The sequence below is a fragment of the Sinohyriopsis cumingii genome, chromosome 11 (assembly GCF_028554795.1).
Source record: "Sinohyriopsis cumingii isolate HCF-2022 chromosome 11, ASM2855479v2, whole genome shotgun sequence".
Taxonomy (NCBI): domain Eukaryota; kingdom Metazoa; phylum Mollusca; class Bivalvia; order Unionida; family Unionidae; genus Sinohyriopsis; species Sinohyriopsis cumingii.
The window spans coordinates 50,904,889-50,925,355 of NC_142971.1; the positions used below are offsets into that span (position 1 = coordinate 50,904,889).

General features: G+C 35.2%; 1 protein-coding gene across 1 annotated transcript in view; it reads left to right on the forward strand.

The window, feature by feature from the left end:
• The first annotated feature begins 1,603 nt into the window (after window positions 1–1,603).
• LOC149788436 (low-density lipoprotein receptor-related protein 2-like) overlaps window positions 1,604–20,467 on the forward strand; it is a 31,013-nt gene continuing 12,149 nt past the window's right edge. Inside the window, exons 1-7 of the mRNA XM_089975714.1 lie at window positions 1,604–1,836; window positions 5,348–5,498; window positions 5,929–6,066; window positions 8,036–8,159; window positions 14,854–15,013; window positions 15,954–16,073; window positions 16,702–16,926. Coding sequence (XP_089831840.1) covers window positions 1,725–1,836; window positions 5,348–5,498; window positions 5,929–6,066; window positions 8,036–8,159; window positions 14,854–15,013; window positions 15,954–16,073; window positions 16,702–16,926 — 1,030 coding nt within the window. The 5' untranslated portion in view covers window positions 1,604–1,724. The remainder of the gene's footprint in view (window positions 1,837–5,347; window positions 5,499–5,928; window positions 6,067–8,035; window positions 8,160–14,853; window positions 15,014–15,953; window positions 16,074–16,701; window positions 16,927–20,467) is intronic.

A 20,467-nucleotide genomic window follows, 5' to 3' on the forward strand; every position in this document is an offset into this window, starting at 1 on the left:
ATCAAAATAATAAAGAAAATAAAACTAAATAAAATTAGCATCCGTAGACACATAATCTTTCCGGTTGGCAATAGATAGTTGTGTACGCTTTGAATGAAAAAAACATTGTTACAATACCTCCCCCTACATGTTTATTATTCCTGTCCCAAATTTGTGCATTCTGCAAAAGTATTTGTTTATTTTTTATATATGAGACTGAATTCTCAGCCTAGATGTAAAGTAATAAGCTCAGATACAAATTTAAACATCTATCTGAATAACACTTTACCATTCAAAAAATGAAATAATCTTGATGACATGATTCTACTTCCGTAACCGGAATAAAATAATGTAGATTATCGGATGTTTATTAGATCAAATTTCTTTTAATAACGTTTATGTTCGTTTTCAGGATTATTTGTATGTGACTAATACATACGATGATCTGCTTTATTTCTTCAATAAAACCAATGGAGAGGAGTTACACAGCAGTTTGTCCATATCAGGCGTTACTTACTATGGAGTGACTGTCTTCCACCCCGATGCCCAGCCCACATCCGACACAGGTTGATCTGTTTGTCTGTCTCTTTCCTTGTTAGGGGTTTATCTACCAGTTCTTCGCTTTCATTTCTCTCTTTTATGTCCCCAGTCAGAGATTCGGAGTGCGGAAACCGTATACATCATTTCAAATTGTAAACTTTAATCATCCAACCTTGTCTCTGCTTACAGCCCACTGTGTTAAATACGGTTGCGAACATATGTGTGTGACGGAGAAAGATGGGGCCACCTGTTTTTGTAAGGAGGGATACCTAATCAATCAAGACATGAGAACATGTTCAGGTAAATATATTAAGTATGGTTGGCATATATGGCATATTATTTGGACGTTTGTCCAAACAGAGCATTTTCGTATATGAGGTGTCGCATTGCCTGAACGTTTGTCTTCATATATCATTCTCATATTCGATGTATGATATGCCCTCAAGACCAACATACATATCTAGTTATTCATAATAATATGGAATTCAGTTTCAGTTCTTTATTGTCCAAAGCAGACAAAGGTAAAATGAATAGATCTGAAAAGAAATCATCTAATTAAAACAGATATTATTATATGATGTTGTTGTCATTTAACTGCAGGCATACTTTATATATCAAAATGAAATTAATTTTCACTGGTGTTTCCATGATTTGGTTATACGTGATTTCGTCTTTTGTTGATGATTCAGGACTTTTGCGTTTATTTTATGGATTATGATTCATAGAGTTATACTTGTCATTAAGATGTGTTCAGTAAATTACTTTTGAACAAACTTGTAAACCAGTCAATACAAATGTCAAATTAATCTTTGGTAGTCTCCAGTTACATTGATAATTTAATCATGTACATCAATTACGAGAACATTCATCGTGGACTCGTATTACACTGATAATTTAATCCTGGATAATAATTATTTTGCAGTGAATAACGAGTACTTTCATATTGGAATCCTATTACTTTGATAATTTTAACCTGTACATCAATTAATTTGTAGTGAATAACGAGTACTTTCATATTGGAATCCTATTACTTTGATAATTTAAACCTGTACATCAATTAATTTGTAGTGAATAACGAGTACTTTCATCGTGGTCTGGTGTTTAGTAATGCAAGCAACATATGTATCGTGGACATTCGGATTATAACGCATTTTTCGTACGATCCCAAGTGTGTACTGGAAACCAGTGGTACTAAATACTTGAGTATGGATATTGATCAGAGACAGGTTATATTGGCCAACATTACAGCTATATACTGGGCAAGCGTTGATAATCCTGAGTTGCACCGACTGACTGAACTGTCTGGATTGATCAGTGGTAATAATTTATTTCATTTATTTAAATACACTCCCATTTAAAATATTGTATGACTTCCTTGTTATATAAATATTATATTTTCCCTATTTTTAATTGTACCCAGAGTTGATTTGTTCTTTGTCAAGATTTATAGCAATAATGTAAATCTAAGGGTTTTGAAATGAAAGTCGGAAACTTATACTTTCGTAGTTTTTGTTTCATTTTTTCAGTCTATTTTGCAACAGATTGAATTACATGCGATGTGCAGTTTCACCTTGATTACGTTTTCAGGTCACATCTCAAGCAATACTTTGAATACACAAAATCATCCGACGTGAACTAAGACATTTAATTTAATCATAAGTTTATGCTATTTTATAAATGTTCATGTATATACCATGTTATAATAATGTTTTGTGTTATCAACAAGGATATAAACAGTTATTAATCACGTCAATTTTGTACCTTTTTCAAAACCACGCCTTGATTATAATTAATTGCCACAGATGAGCAGAAATATGTTTGAAAATATTCTTTAGTGGCCAGAATGTGGGAATTGAAACATTTGCTAAAAATACTTTCGGTAGATTCATTTACAATGCAATACTAACTAAGATGAAATAACTGCTATGGTTTCTCTCATTCTTCTTCAGGCTTTCCAGACACTGCGAAAATATTCCAAAATGCATCTTTTATCTCCCCACAAATCTTACCTTCTCTGTTTTACTTCAGTTACATTAATATTCCATATTTCAGCATGTCTGAGAGTGATAAGCAAGAAAAGAAATGGATACCATAACGCCATCTTTCCTAAATAGTATATAGAATGTGCACTGAAGTAATTCTGGAACCACACTGGACTTAGAGAGAACGACCCAACATCGAGCAATTTGTAAAAGTTCAAACTTGAATGAGAATCAAAATGTGACAGTAACACTTTAGCATACAACTCATATACCGCCTATACAAGGCATAAGCATGCACGCGTGTCTTTAAGAATTCCTTCATCACAGTAAGGAGTTCTGTACGAATCAGAACAATGTCAAAGACATATTTAAACAAACATTATCATCTACCTCCTGGCACAACATCACTAGATCTTGACATGATATTCATGTACACAGCTTCTTGGGCAACAGCTCAGAGACATGGACTTACTGATCCCAAGATAAACAACCTTTCAAAAGAAATAAAATCCCATGTCGACCAACCGCAAAGTTAATTTGCTGCCAAGGTACATACTTTGTAAAGAAAAAAACGTAGCCTAAAAAGTGCAGATAAACAGTAAAGAACAACTGAATGTACAATCACCACAAATAGCTCCCATCCCAGTAAAACGAGTGAATAGTTGTCAATGTTGTACAATTCATTCAACAGCGACATGAGAAATTGCAATACTTGTATCGAGTCACTGTACTTCTAAACAAATTCCAGCTCATAAATAACCCAGAAAGAAATATGTCCCAAAACATGCACCCATTCCAAGGTACAAAACATCTAGATACTATAAAACTACACGAAAAATACATGTCAATAAACATACAGCCTCCGCCCTTATTATATTACCCTCCATACTGAAAGGAATATAACCAATAAACATGAGCAGACATATGTTTAGTTACTATGAGGGGCCAATGACAATCGAGTGACTAAAATTTATTTCAAGTGTTGAATATGTCTATGTCTGTGCCTACATGCGTAAATCAGTCTCACATAAAACATTCTTTCCTGTCCAAATCTACTATATATGATAATGGTACAACAGACGAATCTTCTATGTTATCGTCTTGACGTTAATATTTAAACAATTCGGAAGATAACGACACGCAATATGTTAAGTCTAAAAACAATTCATTGCAAGGTGTCATGTATGAAAATCAATTATGCTATATCACTTGTCCCGTTTTGGTCGCTTATAAGAGGTCTGTAAGTCGCCAACCTAAATATGCAACAATACTTGCTAAACTGAACGAGATTCAATGCTTGCGACATATTACATCAATCAATTGACTGGTTCTTCGTTAAACCGTTCTTTTTGTTGATACTGATGCGCTTGTTCTCCAAATACAAGGTTCAGCTTAAAAATAAAAGATAGCATTTCTATATTGTCGGGTTTCTTTGTGTACACAGTTGTGTTTGTTGCAATAGACGTGTTGATGAAGGTACTAATGTGATACAGTCCATCTGGATCAAAGCATCTCTTGGATCATCCGAGCAAATACTGATACGTTCGTATTACTGGTTACCCAGCTCTACACTTGATTTGATTGACCTGTTTGGAGAGATATTAAGAAAGCCATTAAAGGAAGATTTAGACTTGCAGATAAAATTGCTTCTGCCATTGATAAGGTGGATACTAATACACCCGAAACATGTGAGAGTAATGTTCCAGTCCATATATCGAGTGACGACGATCCAGTTTGTATAAATAGCCATGTTCCCAAACTGTCTGAAAGTGGTCAACACGGTGAAAGAGGAACAGCTCCTCGTCAAACTGTATCTTAAATAATCTAATCTGCTAAGACTTCCACTCATTAATATGGTTGCTATAAACATTGTTTTTGTTATATCTTATCAATTATTAAAATGTCTTAGAAAATCATGGCACAATTAAACAAAAGATTTATCGATCAAAAGGGAATGTTTTCCTTGCAGTAGAATTAACGTAATGTAGCATATCTTCACCATATATTGCAGACAAGTCACAGATTAAGGTCACTTCCTTCAAGTAAGGCATGATTGTCTGTGCAATAATTAGTGATATTTATTCAATACACACGCTTTCAAGGTGGTTTTCCCTTGCGAGACAAATAGTCATAATTATTTAGGGATCGAAATGTCCGATGTCAAGGTTGCAGTGACATATCAGAGTAAAATAATGTTTGTGCAGTAATTTCAGTTTCGCTTGACATATTAAACCACAATTTTGTATATGGGATATTAATAATTCTTTTGCTATGAGGGTAGAACAATCGTAGATCAGGTAAACTATAATCTGAGGAAAGAAAACAGTTTGCGTGCAATGACATTAGGTCCCGATAATTAACAATTATCAAAGCCTATTTAAACATTTGACTTTGATGATATCTAGAATCCAATTGACTATATCGTAATTAGGATCAGTATTAGAATCATCTGACAAAATGAATATGGTATTGCTTGATAGCTTGATCTCTAGATAATACTTCACCAATCCAAACATCGATGTTGCGCCTGATAACACAGTCAATCCTGAAAATTTCAGGACTTGTTGAAGTTAAAATACGGACGAAACGCAAAACAATCTTACATCTTACCCCAACTGATGTTCTGTAACAGAGACACTTTACTCTGCAAAGACCAAATAAGAAAAGGTTAACTGTTTCTCGGGATGAGTCGGGAGGGAGAGGGATAGAGATAGAAGTGACGGAGGGGGCAACGATAGATTTTCGGATAGATTATAGAAAAGCGACTGGCAAGTTTGCAAAACAAAGGCGTCCAATAGGTTAAGACAACAATAATAACATCTGTGTTTCCAATCGTTGATTTTAAGGCCTGGCCTGGGATGGATACGACAGAAACGTGTACTGGACTGAGGAGGACACGGGAATCATTTGGAGAATGTCTATAGAGTCTCAAACTGCAGAAGTGTTTCTTGAAGGTCTTAATAAACCACGTGATATCCTAATTCTGCCCCATGAGCGGTATGGTATTAAAGCAATTCTCTACGCATTACATTTTTATTTTATCTAGTAGGAATATGTATTACTGAAACGGTTTGGACTAGCAAATCTAAATAACGTTATGTCGCTATTCAACATATTCATACTGACATATATCAAAGGAACTTTCGAGGCGCAAAGTTTTGCATACATTTTTCCAATATTATAGGGACAATGTAAACTATGCATATATCAGTAATGCATGTATATACTTCCTTATTGTATTGCATTTTGTTGATAATTATTAATGATTATTCAATGAAATTCTTTGACAATTTCATAGAAGAAACGTGTCTTAAGACTCATTAAATTATTGCAATACTATTTTTACTAAGATTTCAGTCAGATCGTAATTATACATGTAATATAATTACAAATATAATTGTACATGTATATTTGCTTAACTTCACAGACTGCTGTATTGGATATCAGACAGAAACGGGAGTGCAATCGAATCGTCAAATTTAGAAGGTAGTAACTATCTGGTTGTCCTGGACTCTGAGGTATTAGTAGATGCGAAATCACTCAGCTTTGACCCGTATAAAAAGAGGTGAGCCCTGGTGAGACTTTGTCTACCCGATCCCCCAGCCTTTCCTTTTATTGAAATAAAAAAGTTGTATTTAGCTACACGAGACGTACGCCGCACATTTTGCAAGGCCATTACGTCCATGAGAGTTTTCGTCATCCGTTTTCTGCTGAAAGCATTACTCAGGTACATTCGGGTTATTTATGTCTGCATTGTGACATACTGTTACAATTAGGCTTGTATACCTTGTGCTTTGTGTTACATTTTCTCTAGTTGTTCGCAAGAAAACAGGGTTTAATAATTAAGATGTCTTCATTAACTATAACACAATTTCTTTAACGAAGCATATTTAAATGTGATCAGCATAAACAATATAATAGACCTTTTAATATCACAGAGTTACTTAATTTCAATGCAGTACAAGTTATTTCGATGAAAGTAGACAATATTTATTTACCAACAAGCTGTCATGAAATGTTAGTTTAGATGTCGAGAACCTGGATTTCTCTATATAGCAGGACTTGCCTATATAAAGACATTTTGTTATTCTATGCAGCACATCTATTGTCATTTTCACAATATCCGATATATGTGATCCAATTGACAATTTGCCTTCTATTCAGTGTTCATTTTCCCTACATATTCACAAATCTGATTAGACATGGGTTTCACGTACTTAAATGTTTAACTAACAATTAACTTCCTAAAACAAGCAACATCAAGAGCCCAGTTTACGGATTTTCTGAAACATTAGTTTCTGGTACCTGTATATATTGTAACTTAATAGCCATACATTACTCAAGAACATTAACAACTCCACGTTTATCGTATAAATATAAAAACGTAACAGAATATTTACGATTTGAAGTTTCATGAGTGTTAGAGTAATCATCATATGTCACATGTTAACATTAGGTTTTGCCAATACGTATTAGATGTCCCCGGTAATCATTATATATCTCGGATAGCATTAGCATTTCATGTTGACGGTAATAACTCCATTTAGCCGAACACTTAAAATGTACAAGTAAGAACTGAAAGAAGCTATTGTAAACGGACCATAATGAAATAAACAATACATTTTAACTGACAAACAATTGGAAAGATGCATAAAACAAAATCAAGAATATGAAACCATTGTCAATGATACAATCTCCGGCAAACAAAATCTGTACGGGTGCAAACACAGGGTACTGGGGAGTGGGCAACTCTCGTTATATCGTTTGAATGCCAGTGGGATATAGCCTCCGCAAGAGCGTCATTAAATGATCATTCCAAAGATATAAACTATTCTCAAAGCTTTCCATTGGATGCTGGACACTCTATATGGGAAGGAAGATATTCTTTCCGACAACTCTGTTGCGCTGGCTAATAGCAATCGGCAATGCAGAATTAAGTCCACGTAGTTTTTATAATTCTTGTTTGGGATATTCTAAAGTGATATCTGCAACGACACATCCACGTACAAGTCCGACATCTGCTGGACCGGCTAAATCAATTAGCGTAGTCCCCTATAAAAAAAACTAAAACAAACAGAATGACAACTTCATCATTCCGTTGTCACTCAATTGGTAACTTACGGGATTGACTAGTAGCGATTTTGACACGTAATTTACTATATTATCTTAAACAAAATAAACAGTCAAACATTGTCTATATATCATCGTTTTTCTCAAACTTTATGAAATCATTTTTTATCTGCAAATATGTTCTCACTATTTGTTTGTTTTCTCTCTCTCTCTCTCTCTCTCTCTCTCTCTCTCTCTCTCTCTCTCCGTTCATTATTTATACATTTGAGCACTTGCGTCTCTTCTTCGCACAGTCTTAAAATAAATATTATCAAATATCCAACGCAAACAATTCATGGCTTGTTTTCTTTCACATATCTCTTCATTAATACATACTATAACTGAATATTACACCAACGGATACATTTTGAAAGCATTAAAATATTTATTTATATTTTACATTAGCGTATTGTTTTTAATTTTAGGATTTATTTCCTGGACACCTTTTCTGAAGGTTACAGCTATGTTTACTCATGCCAACTTGATGGCTCCGACCTGTACAATTTTCATCGCTCTCATACAGTCCTTGATACACTAGAAATATATAAGGTAAATATTCTAATCGTATTTACAGTATATGCTAGAATAATGTTTGTTCTATTAAATATATATATATATATATATATATATATATATATATATATATATATATATATATATATATATATATATATATATAAAATGCAAATCAAAAGGCGACTACCAAACCTTTAATGTGCACTAGATCCAGCAATGGATCATGTGTGTCAGGGCTTGATTAAGCTAATTGCAATAAACTGACAACGATCAGTGCAAAGCTAGTGTCTAAAGCCTGAGCGCTTTTGACTCTTTTTCAAAGGCAAATACAAAACATAAACAAGACAAACAGATAAAATACAAAAACTGTTGTATTTGCAAAACTTAATATGGCTCTTTCTACAGGAATTAAGCTTTTAATATTTATGTTTCAACTGGTTTATTTCAACTTGTTGCGGATGCTGGAAAATATTTTTATTGACGTAGAAATCCATGAGCCATAGCATCTGTCTTTTTATGTAAATTTCTGTAAACTCAAATTATATCCCGGATATTTCATGGTTATAGTAGCAATTTTAGATTATTAAGCCAATTTAGAAAATTATGTAAAAGAAAATGTGTCGGCTGCAAAACATAATTGTATTTGTGCATGGCTGTCTTTTTCTAGTCTTCTTGATTTAAATCGCCAGGTTTCAATGTTCTAAAGCGGCGTATCCTGTAAGAATTAAGTAGCAGAGAGGGCGAACCCTACAATTTTTTAGTAGAGCCCATTTACAAAACAAAGCTTCTTTCGAAAAATGAAAATACAAGATCAATAACGTCAAACAGAAGCCTCTAACCGACAGAGACGTTTATAATTGGGTTAGCTCGTTTTTTTTTTATCTTTGACGTTTATGGTTTCAAATTTCTAAGCGTGCTCCTTTACCCGCCTGGGCACTCACTGTTTGCCGTCGTCCTCTGTGCTGCAGTGTGTGTGCGTACAAATGACAGGTTTCTCAATTAAAAATTATATCGAGACCTATGCGATGTCGCGACCGCGGATCATGAACATTTATCGTAATAAATCCATGTGGGGTACCTTGCGCTTTTGAGAAGAAATTTTTCAACCTAATCATATCCGTGTCCCCTTTTCACCATGTATAATAGATGTTTCTTAGTTTGTTGATATCGACTCCATTAAAACTAACCAGAAGATTGTAGTTATCTCTAATCAATTTAGGTATTTATATACATCGCTGAATAACATAAATAAATGTCTGTGATTTTGTGTCTGCCTCTGGAAAATATCCGAGCTGGATGTTATTGTTTGTCCAGTTTCACATCATCGTATACGACGGGATTATTCATAAATCCATCGAGGTCATCCACAGATGGAGCTTCATCAATATCGCGATAAAACCAATAATCTATTTAACGTCTTCATTGAATGAATTCGCTTCCTCTTTAAAATCTTTAATGGCATCGTATATGGTGCTACTAAATGTAACGTATCCCATCTGAGCCATCTCATTATCAGATTAAGTAACAATTGTGTGATGTAATTTTGGTAGAGCTGAATAATGCTTAACTGGCTCTTTTTCTTGTCGATGTGAAATCTGTAACCTCCATGTTGTACAAATAAAATAAATAATATGAATCTATATTGTGTAAAATGTAGAATATTCACTCCCGCTAGTGAATTAAAAACATTGAAAACAAATAAAAAATGAGTGCCCTTACAAGTAAGTGTGTAAAGTTTGGTATAAGCAAATACATGTTTATCGCTCCTGACTCTGTCAGGGTCTCTCATGCAACGGGTGCATATATCTTTGCTTTACTGTGCAAATTACCAATAGCTCCATGGGCTAAATATCCAGGCGAAAAGCATCTTCCTGGATATAATTATTTCGGTCCTGGAACCCGACTTATTATCAGACTCGATGAGAGAAATCAACCACGACCTGGAGAGTATCAATAAATGCGATTGATCAAGCATGCCACGTTCAAGATGTTGCGTATTAAAATACAGATTTGCAAGAACGACATATTGCTGACGTGAAGTGGATTCACTCGTTAAAGTCCATAAACATAAATGTCTCAGAGAATCACTTATTGTTTTTTGGTAAGACTTGCGATGAAAGATAAACTAGTGCTAGGGGCTGAAAATTAGTTGTCCGATTATTATGATAATAATGGAGTTAATTTATTATAGTCCAGGGGGATAATGTAGGGGTAGAACATCGATTGGTAATATTTCTTTATGTAACTTGCAACTATCAAATCATTGGGGCTTCACATATTCCGAAAATCATTCATAGGTTGTTCTGGAATTACTTCACGCATTATTTCACGTTGTAATTTTACCTGGATGCTGTCTGATTAATTTTTTTTCAACTCCCGTAATTCTCAATCAAGGGCTTGGTTACCATCATTTATTTTCTCATAATAATCTACAAATGATTTAAGCCACACATGCTGACATGATCCAGTAAAAGGTGGTGGTTGACCATGACACCACACATAATTACAGCTGTATTTTGGGTTAACGGCCAATCAGGAAATATTTTTAACAAATCTAGCGACACCTTACATATTTCATCCCAAATAATTATCTTGGGAATGCATTTTTCACCCATTCATTTAGGAGTCCATGCATCTCCATTCCATCTAAAGAAAATGTGATAAGTTTGAGACTGAACTCCTGGTTCGTTCATTTCTATGGCGAGCTGATGAATTGCAGTTGACATAACCATGTCAATATTCCAAAATAATTCAACGGCATGTGTTGTCTGACCAGAACCATCACACCCGTTAAGATAAACAGTTTTATGTCTAGCTACGGGATCATATATAGATGGTGCTGATGATAATAATGACATTTGATTATTCTAATAGTATATATCCTTATATTCAGCGTCGGATGATTCACAATTATCAATTATTTTTCTAGTTTTATTCTCCATTTACCTGATGATGCATAGGTAACACTCATTATAAATCCGAATATTATTCATTGATATAAAATTAATCTGTGGCGACTCAGTATCAGGACGTCTGTTTATCATCGACAATATATTTATCGAAACATACGCTAACACCGAGGCCCTTAAATGGGTAAACTGCGGTGAGTCCCAGTTTGGCTCACAATTGTACCTAATTTAGTTCCGTACAACGAGCAATCGTTATTCCGGCTTATAAATGTACCATTATTTGTTGTATCCTTAATTATAAAATCAAGTTCGCCATCGTCGATAATTAATCTTGTGATCATATTAACCACCATGAGTATTATTTTCCTGCCGAGATCCTTTGCAAATTTATTTTCCTATTCGATAATATCATCGGGATCGTCCGAATTTTTGTCGTCCCTGGCATCGTTAATAAGTGTATCTTCTGGTTGTGGTAACCATACTTGAGTCTGATGACGATATAATATTATTGCTTCAATTACAATAAATGATATTAAAATTCCATTATCAAGTATATAGCGTAATAGTACTATTGGAGCCCAACATTATTCTGTAAAATTACTACCAAACCAGACATAAAAAATCGGATGAAGACCTTCTTTGAATGAAAACGATTTAATACATGCAAATCCAGTTAAATCCAAATCAGGCGAAGGTCCAGTTATTTTAATTCTGGTTACCTCGTGTGTTGGATGTACAAATCTCTTAAAATACTCAGCACATTATCCCATCCCAGGAAAACTTCCAGAATAACATGCACTTATATCAACGCTGATAACTTTTTCAATAATTATATTTAGTATTCCATAATCCTCCATGTCCGTATTCAATGCAACTAAGCCACACATTTACATTGAATTATTGTCGTGATGTTTTTCCCGAACTTTTCTCCCTGGTGAAATGGGTAATGACCAACGGAACCATAAAACAGTTACTTAACAATTTTTCAGTATCATCGGTATATCTCATCGCAAGATTTTTCATCTTCTCGTGAAGATTTTCAGATCGATAAATATCTCCGTTAGGTGGTACAAATTAACGAAATAACCACACAGATACAGAATAATTCTTGCTGATATTTCTGATAAAATTAAATATATAATCACGATATTTAACAGTTCTACTCGCGGTAATATTGTTACGGCCGATGGTCAGGCGTGTTCGTTATGGTCAGTAAGTTTGAAATGTATCCGTGATAATAGCGGATTATGACATCGAAGATAAACTGGATTAAGGGGATCTAATGCAATTAAAAATCCAGGGGGCGGTTGAGGTGTGAAAGTATATACATTTATCCTTGTTGGGACTTACTAGATATTTCAAGATCTACTTTATAGCTGCCATCAGTTGCGTCACAAACAAGATTGATTGCGATCGTTGATGTAATGTTTACAATACCTGGAGAGACGCGTCTGTCGCCGCCGGATGGATTAATGTTTTGCCTGACGATATTTGCCGGTGTGGCTATTTTTTTTCATGTGGCAATAATTTCGGGGCAGTTTTCATCTATGATATCGCTGACTTTGACAAGATTTCCGTAAAATTAAAATTTTAGTAATCAGTCTAAGATACTACCTTTGCCTAACTCTTGTTTGACTGAGTGGGTGCGCCAACTCATAGGAATCAAAATAAACAATTCCACGTGGATTAAATGCGTATGCAACCCAGTCAGTACCTGGACCATAACTTCTATCGAGATTTATAATACCGATTGCAACACGGTTTGGATTTTTCGGTAATTGATCACGCATAAAACACATCTGAAGGTTTTTATGCTTAATATTTTAGCGGCATTAAGTAAATCGAAATTAGATGTGGGAAACATCAACGAAGTGTCACAGGCAGTCTTAGACCTCGACAGTACCATGAATGAGGGGTTCCTGGCAGTCTTAGACCTTTCCCTTTTTTCGGGAATTTTTAGTCCGTGACCTGTTGTTTTCTTTAGTACAATCTCAACAATACCAAGTGCAGCTGCTTTTGCAACAGCTAGGGCTTCAGATGCTACCAACGCTGATATAGCTGCAATAAATTGAAATATACCACCCATATAGCAACATCGCCAATGGTACCAATAGCGTTTTCAAGAACCAGTTGCTTTGCAATCGGTATTGCTTTTGGGGCTATCCTTCTAAGTAGACTCTGAACAACATCACTGAGTAAATACGTAGGTAATCGCGAATTCATCACTCTCACCATTACAGGTCCACGGTGAGTATTATGTGTGATCATCTTATTTTCTTCTCACCGATCTAACTGCATACCCTAAGTAATCATCTATGATTTCGTGAATGAGAGACCGATAAATATCAATATCCACAATACCGCCTGTAAATAACCTCTGAAAAATATCAGCTACTTCATTAATGATTTCTGGGGAATTATTGCCGGCTCGTTTTCCGCCAATCAGAATTTATAATCGTTCAACAATCGGAAGGACGTTATTGGGACATGGAGTAATAAAAACACTTTCCCTGGTGTCTGTACCAAGACCACTTCCCGCTGTATTTTCTTCCTCACTGAATGGCGATACTATATCTCAGGGTAATGGCACTCTTTTAACTTCGACTTGTTTCTCAAAATTTGCAAATACACCACTATATTTGTCAGTGATTCTATATATACCACAGGACTTTCGAAATACAAAAGGAACCCAATTTCTTTCTGAAACAGCGGCGGTTCCTGGATCAAATAATTCATCACGATGTGGCTATCCTGTCTGGGCAACCGGTAAAATTCTTTCTAGTCTACAACTTTCTTAGGTAAATCTGGCTGGTGGTTTTGGTTTTGGTTTTGGCGTAACAAGATCCCTTACATCGCCGACCTCCTCATACATTTAGTCAATAGTCTCAAGTACTTGTATTTCTTCTTGTAATCGTGATTGAGCCGCAGCTATTTTACCTGGAAGTTCACTTAGAAGTTTCCCTGTTTCCTTATTTCGTCTGACCGTTTTTATCGTGGATCTAGCTGTGTCTATTAATGGAAGCAAGAGCTTAACAGTGTATTTTGTAACCGGTTTAAATTACTGTTATGTGCCTTCTGTAAATTCAACATGAGACTCCTGACACTATTGTAATTTGTGTTTGACAGAATCACGGACAGAAAGATATTTCTTAATTACCTCTAATCGCTGTCGGGCTAGCATAGATGTGTGAGATTCCATGGTTATTATTATTGATGATATTATAATGATTGAATTACATCACACTGGATCAATAAATTTGAAACCAAAAATGTCAAAGATAAAATGACAAAACGAGCTAACCCAATTAGAGAAATGTCGGTCGATTAGAGACTTCGGTTTAACGTTATTGATCTTGTATTTTCATTTTTGTAGGAAGCTTTGTTTTCGCGAATGGAGTCTTCTAAAACGTTGTAAGGTTCGCCCTCTCTGCTGCTATTTCTTTTCTTTCCTGGTATCAGAACTCCAGTTGTGGTTGTGTGCAATTTCAGTAAGTGTTATATCAATGGGCAGGGAAGTAGAAGTGTTCTGCGACCGGGCCCAATAAAAGCTTATTTGTCATCCAATCAGATATATGAAAGTTAAACATTTTGTAAAGCTTTTCAGTTACTCCAACATACTCAAGGTTACAGATCTAACATGTGATGAGATAAATTACAGTCTCTGTTTTGCACACGTTACTTGGCGAAGTTTTCTTCCTGGTCACTATCTTGTAGGCTACTGCAGGTTTGTTCTTTTAATACATTTGTCAAAGTGATTTCTCTGTTTCGGGTTATATTGATACGGTAGTGTTATAAGGTCCGCCTTCTCTTCATTTCAGGGACACTTGTTGCTGACTTCAAAAGATGATGCACACGGGACATTAATAATGTCATATTCTATAGATATTGGAACAAACACAACATCTGGGGTATTTCATGATGCAGGAAATATTTCAGCTATTAGTGTTTTTGATGAAACGTTTCGTGAAAACGAAACAGGTAAACACTTTAGTATGAGTCTTTAACTTTGCTACATTATTTGCTGAATTACTTTAACGTTCGTTATAAATGGTATAGCATTGCAATTGAAGATGATCCAAATGTTATAATGTAATTAAGCCTTATGACTGCAAGATATTTGTTCCTGCTTTTGTGAAATGTAGTACATGCAAAGACTCGCTTCAAAAATATTATATTGCTTCCCAGAAAAAGGAAGATGACAAATTATTTTGATGTGCTGAAAAGCAAATGCATTTCCTATAAACTTATTTCGTTACCTTTCATTTTAAAACTGAATTATTATTTGTCATTCTAATCACTAACATTTCCTAATTTGTCTGCATGCTTAATGCCAAGCCCACCAGAACTAATCCATCCAGTTTAATTCGATTTCTAATACAAAATCACCAGAAGCAACCTCTAAATGCCGCAAACTATATCAGCAGCCAGAATGTTTTAATTTTTCTTGATCCAAGGTGCAGTGAGGAAAATTAATTTATAGTTTATCAGATAGAGTCACTGAATCAAATTCGATATTCTATGATTTGCAGAAGGCAAGGAAATGTAAATTCTTTTTCCAAAACTCTAAACATTAATCTTTCTAAAATCACCTGATTAATATAATACTGATTTCGGTCACACCTTTCCCATCCACCGAAAGTTCATATTTTTTTTTTTTACGTTCGCACTCTGAATTACTGCTCCCACTGTGATTAAATTCCATTCGTCAAACAAAGTAACATATACATTTTAGTGATAAAAATGAGTTCAAACAAGAAGATTATTCGATTTACATCAGCAATTATAGGTAGGAAAAATCATTTTTCTGACTTGCCTAAGTTACATATAGGAGTAGTATAAAGTAGTACCACGACAGTGTAAGGACAGCGCCCAACCAATCCATCTTGCTTAAAAATAATTTTCAACTGTTGTATTTCAGGACCGTGTTACAACTTGAATGGAGAATGTGAACATATTTGTTTATCAAATGGAAAATCGAGGATATGTGAATGCGCCTTTGGTTTTAAGGTGGGAAGAAATGGAAAGAACTGTACATCAGGTAGGAAAAATAAAAAAAAGCAAGAGCAGACACCAGAATCAGCCTTGTTGACAGACATACAAAGAAACATACAGTCTGCTCGATTATTTTCCGTCTTCCAAAAAATGAAAACGAACTTAATAAACGGCTTTGTGACAATCTACATTGTTGAATTAAAGGAAGAAGAATCACAAATGGGATTCCTAAACGTTTACAACTCAACTAAACGCCTATATTTAAAAATTAAACAAAACACTTTCCATATTAAGATTTGTATGTGAACTTTCTACCAAACATTTCTAATGAATACTCTGTGTCACTAATGAAAAATGCACCTGGTTTACATAGGACTTTCTCTGTATCTTCAAATGTTATGCTCCATTAACACTTCATTGAAATCAACAGACTTGAATATCAATCTAAACAACTAATCCTTAAAGTAACACTTCCGTTTAAGATATGAAACTGAATTCTAAGTAAATCTACAATTTTAGCTAATAACACCTGTAGATTCTAAATTCATGTTTATGTGTAGATTTAGATCATTTCTAAAATTCGGAGGTTTATATACATAAAAAACACATTACTTTTGATCTCATTTGCTGAGGGTAACGAATTATTTTACTAAATTCAATATTCTATTTGCAAGACCCTATTAAGGACAACTTTATGCTGGTTAGTGGGTCTACGGATACTAACATCTACCAAATCAGCTTGATGGACAAGAGTGTTCAGGGAATCAATACCAAAGGGACAAAATCTTTGAAGGGAATTGCATACAGCCCCGTTCACAGTCGGGTCATATGGGGCACAGGGAAGTCTGAAATATCCATCCTCCAACTGGACGGCACAGGGGAAAAAATATTTCCACTGGGTATGTTTCACAATGAAACTTAGATACAAATAATCTCAAAACCCCATCATGCTTAAAGAAATGATGCAATGAACAAATCATTCAGTCCATCAAATCATCGCTTGCAACTTAACGGAAATAGCCATTTTCAAACTGGATGGATGCTATGAATATAACGATTCACAAAAACGTTCTATTAAAGAAGTTTCAATGACGAAATCGGTACAGAATTGAACTCGTAATGCAAGGGTCACATTTTCAATACATTTTAGGTAGTCCATGTCCACTACTTGGCTGCCGTTGGGGAAAGGTACTAGCTTTCATTTCTAAGGTTTAATAAATCCAATGATATGTTAACAGTGCTTTAAAACCCAACAGTCTTATTTCTTTTCCTATAAACGTTACTTGGTGAAGTTTTCCTCCTCGTTACTATCTTGTAACTCTTATACGTGATGGCATAGCTCCATATCTTGTCATAAATTATGCATCTCGTGAAAGTGATGAAAATATTTTGACTACATTACAGCTTCAAAATTCAAGCGTTCATGGAAGCATTAATATAATGGTTTCGTCTTGATTCAGTCATAAACAACACCAAAGTCGTAGTTCAATGAAGCGATGCTTTTCAGGAAGTTCATGTGAGTATATGCAGCGGGCCGAACCGACCTTGTTGGGGGCTTTGTTAATAGTCAGCTTTTAAAACCAAGCATTCTACCAAAAAAAGCCACAATGACACCGCGACAAAATATTAAAGTATTAAAATAAGTCCCATTATGCTCGACTGCAACAAAATAGCGGCTGCTCATGCAGTCCGGTTACTGATATTTGACGGCTTAACCAAAGATTATATCGAGACCATACGATATCGTGTTTTGGATCGTATAAATTAATTGTAAGGAATCCATCTGAGGCTTTCTGAACATGTACAAAAATGATTTTAATCTTATTATGTCCGTGTCGCCTGGGCACTAAGTCTGATGAATGCTATACAGCGTATGTGTTTCAGTGCCGTTAAAGAGAACCAAATCTATCGGCTATCTCTGATCACTTTAGGGTTTGTACATACAGCTCTGTAACAGATATGCTTACAGACCAGAGTCAGCGGCTCCTCAACGTGGATTTGTACGTGAGCAAGTACATATAATTTTTGGTTGCAACTGGCATGGACCCTGTGTTATTTTTAGCGTCAACGTGACGTTCCCCGTTGTATGACCCAAAATACTATCAATTTTTTCTACGGGAAATTGTCCTTTGTCATTAGAAATAGTATTCTTGTATTACAAAGTGGGCAATGATTATTGTATTGTTGTTTCAACTCCATAATGTATTCTGGATCAAGAACAAACTCGCGTTTTTTAAAGAACAAAATTTTTGTCCTCTTGCTGACAGCCAGCTAATCGTTTCCTTACCGTGCCAGGAACTGGCACGCGCGGACTGAAGTCCCATGAATTAGCGCACCGTGTACATCCTGAGGTTGATTATCTTAAATAGTATAAACCATCCTGTGCATCCTAGATATTCTTGTAACTTCGGCACTGCAAATACACTAAATTTGACCATTCGACACAATCAACGACAATTCAAATATTAGCATCTAGTTTTATTACTCCCTGTGATGAATTAATTGTTTGTGCATATCCTAGAATCCAGCATGATGGATGTACCAAGTCTCTATCGACAACATCAATGGGAGCATGAACAATATGATTAAGAACAAGTTTTTGCTGGGTCGCTGATCCTGGAATATCAAAGAAAATATTCTGAAGACTATAAAAAAGTATCTTTTGGTCGATACCATAGATGAACTGCAAGATTAGGAAACGTTTTGTTGTGAAGCTTAAATAATTCAGATTGAAGTGGATTGCGAACAATTTACCTGTATGCAAATATAAGATCATTAGAGCGCCATACAGAATTCACCATTGGACGTTTCTGGAATTACACTACGCATTATCTCATATTGAATCGTTGGGTTTAGGTTTCATCAGCACATACAGCGCTTTTAATGATTCGTCCATAGCCCTGTGGTTTTCAACATTTTCTTGTAATAACCTATATACTTTTTAGCCACTACGTTTTGAATATACTGGACATGTAGGAGGTTGTCCTTGATCGCAACAATGATAATCGCCTTCGATTTTGTCAATAACCTAATCCAGAAACTTTGTTCATATTTCCTTGGACACCATACACATTTCGTCTAATAAGATGATTTTAGGAATGTGTGTTTTCGCACATTCTTTGGGAAGTCTATTTATCACCGCAACATCGATAGAAGGTGTAATATAAATACGTATTAACTCCTTAGCAAGCTTATCTGTAGGCCTTATAACTTAGATGGAATCCCTATAAACAATTTAAGGCTGTTGTTTTACCAGAACCACAAGATCCATTCAGTTAAAAAACATTTGTATGTCCCGAAATAGGATCATGAACAGATGGTTCCGATGACGGTTGTGATAATTTGTCCCTGTTGTAATACTGAGGAAATGGGTTATACTCTGCAATTTCTGAATAATTAGGTTTACTCATTTTGTATTATGCAGTGATCACCTGAAGCGCAATCATTATGTAACGTTGAATATTATCTGAAAGCTCTGTCTTCGATTTACTGATATAAACGGAGTCCGTGGCGACTCAAACGGCGTCATTTGGATATCTGCAGATCACTGATAATAGTTTTATTAACGCACATGCAAACAACGACGATCTCAATTGTAATAGCTGATAATGGTATCTATCACAGTTTCATCTGGTAGATTTGCACTTGTTCCTGGTGTTTAATATACGTGTTATGCCTTACCGACAATTATAAAATCAAGTTCTGCTTCATCCATGATTAATCTTGTACAACGGGTCCGGTGTTCAGATGAAGCTCTGTGGGTAAATTTGGCAATTATGTTTCGGCTCTGATCTTTTGCAAACGATATATATTCGGCGGCGAGTGAACATAGTTTGTAATTGTTGCTTTCTGTGTTTAGCAACCAGACTTTCAAGTGGTATAATCGAAACGATTGCTTCACTCACTGTTAATTACGTTAATATCCCCGTATCAAGCATGAATCTCGATAATTATATTGTAGAGCGACCGCATTTATTTTTGCGTTGCCGTCTAAGGGATGTATCTCCGGGTTTGGATTATGGAAATGACGACCAGATCAATCTACAATAACTGGATGAATATTGTAAACAAGCTCATCGGATTCCTTGTCATCAGGGTGTATCTAAGACATACAAACTCAAAGTTAATTCTTCACTGCAGACGTAGAGTTAATATCCAACCTGATCAGTCATACAAAATCGACGGAATATGACATCTTAAACGTCCTGATAGATATCATAGATTGTCTTAAATTCAGCATCGGTTATTTCACCGTCGTTCAGTCAAAATTATATCATGCGCATTTGTTGTAATCGAGAGCATGTATATGTATTAATGTACTTTCTTACTCGAATGCGTTTTTGTTTCTTCGCGATAATATTAGGATTTGCATTGCTTCCATCCATATGAAAGTTTTGCAGTCTTCCTTTACCGGCATCATTGTCAGTGGATTTTAGAACT